General features: G+C 37.0%; 1 protein-coding gene across 2 annotated transcripts in view; it reads left to right on the top strand.

Annotated features, from left to right (window-relative positions):
- Positions 1 to 593: 593 nt before the first annotated feature.
- HGF (hepatocyte growth factor) overlaps positions 594 to 8,496 on the top strand; it is a gene marked incomplete at both ends in the record, with an annotated part of 76,431 nt that continues 68,528 nt past the window's right edge. For both annotated transcript variants that reach the window (XM_080936407.1, XM_080936406.1), the window contains 2 exons: positions 594 to 681; positions 7,499 to 7,664. In XM_080936407.1, coding sequence (XP_080792533.1) covers positions 594 to 681; positions 7,499 to 7,664 — 254 coding nt within the window. The remainder of the gene's footprint in view (positions 682 to 7,498; positions 7,665 to 8,496) is intronic.

Here is an 8,496-nt window from a genome sequence, read left to right as displayed (position 1 = left end):
GGGGTCAGTGTTCATTCCTGCATGTCTCCAGCACTGCATGCTAGCAGCCTAGGAGCTGGGGCTCATGTGGCAGAAGGGCTGCTCCGTTCTGTTCTTAGGCTGCTTCCCCTTCCTCTTTTCCCAGATAGATATGTAAACACATGCATTTTCCTGTTCAAACGGGGCGAATTGGTGTTCTGCCTGTGCCTTGACTTAGCGATTGGGCTGAGCCTTGCTCCTCCCTTCCCTACTCGGATAGGAGCCACAAGGATCTGGAGCTCAGGCTTCCAAATTGCAGCTGGCCTCGGGCCAGGTGACCTTTGCTTTGTAAGTTTCTTTCTGGGAGGGGGGAGTGAGTGGAGGGGGGAGCTGGGATCTGTTGCTTGTTGGGGGGGGGGGGTTGAGGAAAGGAAGGGGCTGGAAGAGAGTAAAGGGCTGTTGTTAAACAGTTTCTTACCGTAAGAGGGAGTTCAGACCTAGATCTTTCCAGTTAATCACACAACAAACTTAGCTCATCGCAATAAAAGCAGCTGAGAACCGACTGCTTGCAACAGGATTCTCTCTCAGCCCGGCATCTCCTGCAGAGGGATCAGCCTGCTCAAACTGCGAGCGTGATGTGGGGGACCAAACTTCTGCCGGTCCTGTTGCTGCAGCATGCCCTCCTGCATCTCCTCCTGCTCCCTGTCGCCATCCCCTATGCAGGTAAGTTTACTTGTGCTTCACGGAGATTGGGGTTGCTTTAAGCCTCCCTCTGACCTTGCTCTTTCTCTACCCTATTCCCAGCATCTTTTCTTAATCCCATGTGTGGTGTGGGGCTTCCAAACCTCTCATTATGCTTTCTTTTGACATTCCTTTTCTGTTTGAAAAAAAAAAAAAAAAAAAAACAAAACATTTAAAACAATTAACATCTCTCAGTGATACCCCCATCCCCCCACCAGGCCCCACCTCATTTAGCTAAGCAGTCCAAAATTATGGGATAGGAATGAAGTGCTAAGACTGACTGGAACTTTGCTGGTTTGGCCAAGTTTTTTTTTTTTTTTTTTTTTTTTTAAAAAAAAAAAAACAAAAAAAAAAAAAACGGAGACACATTCTGACTTGAAGAGAGGAGAGTGATGGTCAATCTAACCAGGGACTCATGATTTCCCCAGAGGAGAATTTCCTATAAGTGTCGATCCAGTTAACCTTCAGGTCCGAATTGTGACATTCTGCAAGTCTTCATTTGGAGGAGGCAGATTAAGTTCTGAGTACATGCATGTTATAAAAATGAAACAGAAAGCTTTCCCTTCCAAGCTCCCCTTCTGGGGGTGGGGGTGTAAGGATGATTGCTCTTGATGCTGCAGTGCAGACAGGAACACGTATGAGGACTTGGATTGATGCAGCCAAATTGTCCCCTTGTCTTACTCTGATCTGCAGATTGAGGAGGAGACTGTTGGACTTGTTCAGATTTCCTACGCATTTGGGGAGCCCATCTGCTGGTATAGGAGCTTATCTCTTATTATCAAGTGGAGAGGAAACAGCTGTATTTAGTTGTGTTGTTATTGTAGTGGCTTGCCGGGGTTGCCAGCAGGAGAAGGCAGCGAACTTTAGGATAGGCACAGGGAAATAAAGACCGAAATAAATGCACAGCTAGCAGACAGGTAACCTTTTTAAAACCGAAAAAACAAAGAAACAGCTTCATAATCTGAGATAAGTTAACTATGACATTTATCACACCTCTGATCTAGTATCTGATGCAATACAAGAAGTAGCCAGTGCCAATGAAAAAAATATTGAACCCACCTTTTTTTTTTTTTTTTTTTTTTTTATGCATTGGGAAGCAATCCCTGTGGGGGAAAAAGACACTTTGGAAAGGGTTCTTTTTGAAACGATGTAGGCAAAGATTCTTGAACAAGTGGAAAAGAACTTAAGGATGTGTCATATTAAGGTTGATCATTAAGACATTGCTTATTTCCGGGTGTTAGTGTAAGTTTAAATCTTGGTCCACTTTGCTGGTTTCCCTTTTCAAAGGTTAAAATGCTATTCTCTTGGAGTATGGTTACCTGAGCTGAGCTGAACTAATGTAAGATTTCAGTTTGGAAAACCCAAACAGTAGATTGACCATAGACAATGTCTATTTGTTTTTTGGCGTGTGTTACACAGTTTTGGCAGGAGATGTATATTTGTAATTATATTTCACTTTGGCTCATGTTGAAATGACTGCGTTTCCTGAGTGTAGAGAGAGCGGCCTGAGAGTATGTTGGCAGGCCAGGAGAGAACTATTGGGAATTACAGATATATGTTATGAATAATTTCTGAAATGGATAATGCTAAAATTGTCATCAGAAGAGGGGCCACATCTGCTGTGTTTGCAACCTTGATTTAACAGTTTCCACGTTTTAAATAACTTCCATAAAGAAGACAGGTAGCTGTCTTAAAATATGTAAGGAGAGTTTGTATTTGATTCTTTTTTTCTTTAATATTGAACAGTTTGTTGTTGTTACCTGCATGGCTATTCTTCATACAGTAAAAGAATTATTATGCTGACGGGCACTCATGAATAGAAGGCATTATGTAAATACATTATTACATTTTTTTGAGAAATATTTGATGTGGAAGATCCAAGCAGTTTTGATAGTTGATGTACTACATAGAATTAAGCTCTCTTCACTCATATTAAACACTCTAAACAGATCTTGAATACTCTGCTGAAGAAAATTAAACACCAACTGACTACCTGACGTGTAGTGTAAGATTCTTGAGGAATACAAAGCTAAACAAATGCAAGAACCACCTGTACACTGTGCTAAGGAATGAGCTGTAAAGTAAACTTTCCTAGTTCTGATAAGGCCCGAATTTTTTTTTTTTTTTTTTTTGGTTTATTTGACACATAAAAATTGAGGTTTGAACATCTTAATTTTATCTTTTGTACTGCACAGAATTAGTTCAGTTAGTTAAGGAACTGAATTGAAATTTCTAGATTCTAAGTGAAGGAAATATGTAATTATTTTTTTCATATCCCGAAGCCAGCAACACGGCTGCCATCTTTAGCATACTTTTGAGAACTCATTTGGCTAAGTGGTAGTTAGTAAGCAACACTGTGAAACAGCAAAACAAAACAAACTTTTGGTCTTAGAAAAATGTTATAGCATATTTGAGAGTTTATTAGTTTAGTGTTCAAGCCAGGGCAAAGAGGTGTGTGGTACCCAAGTCAAGTATGAGAAGATGAGTCAGCCTGACAGTCAGCCTGACGGGCAATCTAGTTAGGAGCTTCCAAGTTGCCTGAAATGCAGATGAAAGAAAGTGCAAGATATGTTCCAGGAAGATCTACAGAGAACAAGTGAAAGTCACCTTTTGGATGGGTGTACTGGGTCCCTAGTAGGAGTAGAGCCTGCGGTTAAAAAAGTGCGATGGGAGAAAATGGTAGCGCTGAATGTCACTATAAACCAAGTGGTCTCTGCATTGAATATTGGGGGAAACAGCTGACTACTTTTTCAGAAACAGGACACTAATAATCCCACTTCAATGTGGTTGCTGTCTTTGCTGTGTGGAAGAGAGGTGCAGGCAGAGAAAGAGGGAGGAGACAGAGAACTGGATGCAGCATCTACAATAAGGATTTCCAGAAAAGGAAATAGAAAAGGGGAGACTTCAAAACTCACCATGATCAATTTATTCTCCATATGTCCTAGAGAGAGACATTATGTTGCCTCTTAGCTACCAGTACTTGATGTAAATCTGCCAAAGCTTCTTCTGTCTCCCTGACTTCATTTACCATGAGGCTAGCTTCTCCCAGAAGGGGGTGTGCATTACTGTCAAAGAGGGAAGTCTGAATCCTAGTTAATAACAATAGAAACTGGGGCATCTTTTAGGGATGCTCTTCTCTAGGAGTTAAACATCTCCAGTCACAAACCCTTGCCTCCTCCCATCAATTACTTGTAGACTTTCATCTTAATGTCTTGCCATTTCCAACTGTTAATCACTAATCACGGGGGTAGTTTTGCAGTTATGGGGAGCCAGATTCCTGCTCTTTCCACACCATTCAAATCCTTGCTTTGCGTGACTTTCCTTTGAAGTTCCTGGTTCTTCCACACAGAAGAAAATATATGAAGTATTGAGAGAAGCTCAGGGACCAGTGGGAGAAATGTGTCTTTCTTCAACCACCTTGATATATTTGACACCGTGTTTGGTTTATAACTTTTCACCAGGATTCTGATAGTCTCCGTTCTAAAGTAGAGACTTCAGGTTCTTCAAGAGATATAACCTTAAAAAATATTTTTTTAAGCTGAGAGAAGAAAAAGGAGCATAATTTAAAATATGGGAAAGCTTGGCAAATTCACAATGCTCTCTTACCCTTTGATTTCATTTTCATATTCTTGTTTATTAATCTGTACTAACAAACACATTAAAAATAGACACAAATCAGAACCAAATATGCTTCTGATTTTTTTTTTTCCTACAAATTAAGCTTAATGTCTTAATTTTTTTTGCCACAAAACAAGCGCCGGTTGATACTGGCTAAGGAGATAGTGAAATCTATTTTCAGCAAAGGAATCTCTTCTTTCAGATGCGGATTGAATGACTTCTATTTTGACTTTTTCTCTAATTAAAGTAATCCTTAGCTTTATAGAGACATAAGTTAATTGATGTATAGGCCTTTTGAACGTCATATTTTTGAGTAATGAATTACTGATCTAGTATGCAGGACTGAGTTAAAAAGGGAGTTCACATGTCCCAGTATGCAGGGATTCTCAGTATCTGGTTGTGATTGATCTATATTAGCACTAAAGTGCTGGCATTTCTACTTACTATGCAATAAAGGGAGTTTAGGAATTTATTTATTTTTCTGAATGCTTTTTGATCTTTAGTCATGGAACACTTACTAGCAAGCAAGAGTAGCTTGTTTTATGAGGGAAAACTATACATTAACACATTTCAATAGGACAACTGAGGATCTGTGAAACTAATCAGAGCCAATAACTGCAGAGGCCTCTTTCCTACAGAACAGTCTTCATGCTCACTTTTATAGCACTGACCGGAGGCTCTGTTTTGAACGATAATTGCTTAAATGCCTTAGAAACTTAATGCTTATCATTAGTAATTTTGAAATTATTTTCATGTTCTTATTTGACACTTAGACACATACAAAAACGCATTGTACATAAGACCAATGCCATATTCTTAGCTTTAAGAATAGCAGAATTTATACACACATATGTGTATGTATGTATATGTGTATTATAAGTTTATACATACATATGTGTATAGAATATTGTATTATACAGTATGCATATGTATATATATGTAGTCAATTTTGGATACAGTTGTTTTTAAAACAGATTTTTCTCAATGTATACTCCTATCACAGAAAATATTTAAATTTATAAGAAGTTAAAATTTTTTCATACTGTGAAATATTTAGGAGTGCCAAGGAAGTAATGAGATAAGGTCACAGAAAGAGACACACATGACAGAAATTTATATTCTTTAATAAGATTTTGTGACAGAAATGTCAGTCTTAAAATTCATACCTCCCTTCATTGTAAGAATAACAGTTATCCAGAAGTTAAATGATGAACCTATAAGAATAATACCAAACTCTTTTTTAAAAAAAAATCTTTTATTTCAATTACTAACTATATTTTCAATATTTTCCTAAGATTATACTTCAAGTAACTCCTTACTTTAATTTTTTTAATAAATTAAAACAACTGATATTTTTTGAAATTTCATGTAATTAAACAAAGTCATCTGGCAAGTCAGTAAAAATGTCATATTCACTTGACTTTCAATGCTATTCAACAATTTGGACTCTTATTCTTTAAATAATATATTATTAATAACCTTTAATGACATATTAACAACATATGTTGAATAAGATTAAATAACATAAATAACATAGATTAGTTGGTTGAATTTATATATCAAGGTTTTTTTTTTTTTTTTAAATATATTCTCTGACATCATAAGATTAAATCTTATAGGCCAAGGAAAAGCATTGCTGTAGGGATCAGTACCAGACTTCGGGAGACTATGTTCTGGAGTTTCGCAAAGAACTAAGTTTAGAGAAATGCATGTAGTCTCTTGTTCATTGTGGACTTCAGGTTAGGATAGACATTAACGAGTAGCATCTGCACGCTTAGTAAATTAACTGGAGCCAGTGGTTGCTGGCAAACAGAGTATGATGCCATGTTTGTTACCTGCTTCACTCTGGTAGCCATTTTTCCAGCTTTTCTTCAGGGAGAGTTTCGTTCTCTTTTCTTGACACATTTGACCACAGTTAAAGACCAGGAATGCATTTCCTGCTGTGGCATCGAAGCTTCCTGTCAACTGATAGCTCTGAAGCAAATCTTCAGAAAATGTTTCTAAATCACATCTCCACATACATTCTTAGCAATTCTTAAAGAAAAGATGACATTGCAAGTGGTGCTGAGTGCAAGCTTCAAAGAAGGTCCCTGCCTCCCCAGCCTGAACTCTTTGGAGTGGTTAATTAACTTCTCTCTATTTCTCTAGTTACATCCAGTTGAAAACGAATGACTAAATTATCACTGTCATAAGGGCCGTTATACAAATTCACATGTAGGTGTGTGTGGCTCCTTAATTGTTATGCAATAATTGTGGTCTAATAGATTTTGAATAGTATTACATTGGGGTATTTTTTCAGGAAATTGAGAATAAAGGAACATGTTCTTGTTACATTGAAGTTATTCATTCACTGAAAAACTTTAGGCTCTTTGATTCTGTGTTTTGACTTTGTAGTAGGTTTCATGCTATCTAAGGGTCTTTTTCATTCATGATGAAAAATGGCATTGCTATATTAAAGGATAAAGTTTTACATACATATGATTTACAATGTTTGACCTGATCTCAACACAGTTTTGTGAAATTGAGAAATAATGTCCCAAAGACTGAATACATTTTTTGTACAAAAATAAGATGAGGGGTCTAATATATATATATATATATATATATATATATATATATATATATATATATATATATAGTGTGTGATAAATGTAAAGAACAAACCCAAAGCATTTTTCCAGGGAAGACCTTTAGTGATAGGTTTCTCCCATGTCTTTGGATAGAGTTACCTAGTTAGCATTGTAACTTACATAAGAAACCACTGTGGGAGAATGGATAGCTTAATTATAAAGCATGGCATGCTATGCTTCTGGCACTGATACTTGATTCTATGTTGTCTGGAGAACATCATTTCTTTAGGGTGAGCCTTGTCCTAATTTTAAAATAATTATTCTTTAGGGTTATTTATTCTTTGGAGTGAACCTTGTCCTAATTATTCAATACCTCCTTCATTTGAAAAGACATAGATTAATGAATTTACATAGCAACTGTCTGTAATTGTAATGCTCATCTCTTTTGCTCTTATATATCCTCACCATGTCTGCCCTACCCCCTGGAGGTATACTGTGTTGCCCCAAGTCCTATAAAATCCTTATCTTGAAGATGTTCCTTAAGGAATTTTCTTTTCTGTAATCATTAAAACATTTTTTCATGTTGAATTCTTTAATTTTTGTATTGTTAGAAGGACAGAAGAAAAGAAGAAATACACTTCATGAATTCAAGAAGTCAGCAAAAACTACTCTTACCAAGGAAGACCCATTACTGAAGATTAAAACCAAAAAAGTCAACTCTGCGGATGAGTGTGCCAACAGGTGCATCAGGAACAGGGGCTTTCCCTTCACTTGCAAGTAAGTCACTTCACTGTGCTTCTTGAATCATTGTCAAAGAAAATAAGTATGTCATAGTCATATTCTTGTTTCCTTTATGATAGTCAACACAGTCAGTCTTTTAGAATAAATTTGAGCTTTAACTCATTAGAACAGAGACAGAACTCTCTCTCTCAGCTGATGTAAAAATTGAATGAGTTTGGGAGGCCCTGAAAACTGTCTTCCAAATTACACAGTTGCTTTGGCTATGGATTTTGAATAAATAACATTGAACTAAAATCAAATGGGATTGGCTTTCATCTTGACTATTTATTATTGTTATTATTATTGTCATTATTCTAGAATATTGTGTCTCTTATTTTCTTCTGTAGCAGAGCAGTACAAGTATTCTCTGGGTAAAAACTGGGCCGCAGCCAAAAGCTACTGAAACTTACATCATCTCTGTAGGGATTTCAATAAAAGGTGTTGAGAGAATTATATAAAAACCTAGAGTGACTGGTGTCAGCAGCAGAGACTGCTTCAAAGAAGACAGGGCACAGTGATGGAAAAGGTTTTCTGGGAAGTGATGGAACCATTGAGAGGCTCCAGTGGCTTTCGGAAGTACAGTTCTTATCATTTGATAGCTCTCTTTATTATCTTGCCACTTATCTCATCGGTGAGAGCATTCAATTTTGAGGTAACGAGGTGAAAACTTCATCTTTATGTTCTACGAAATAGCCATAAGAATATATGTTTTTTAAAGAAGGTATGGTGATGCACCTATAATGCCAAACACAGTAAGCAAATCAGTATAAGTTCAAGACTAGCCTGGGCTACAAAGACACACACAGACACACACACACACACACACCAT

Source organism: Micromys minutus (genome assembly GCF_963924665.1).
Source record: "Micromys minutus genome assembly, chromosome: 23".
In the NCBI taxonomy this organism is placed as follows: domain Eukaryota; kingdom Metazoa; phylum Chordata; class Mammalia; order Rodentia; family Muridae; genus Micromys; species Micromys minutus.
Note: the sequence above shows the minus strand (reverse complement) of the source record. Positions and strands in the feature narration are given on the sequence as shown.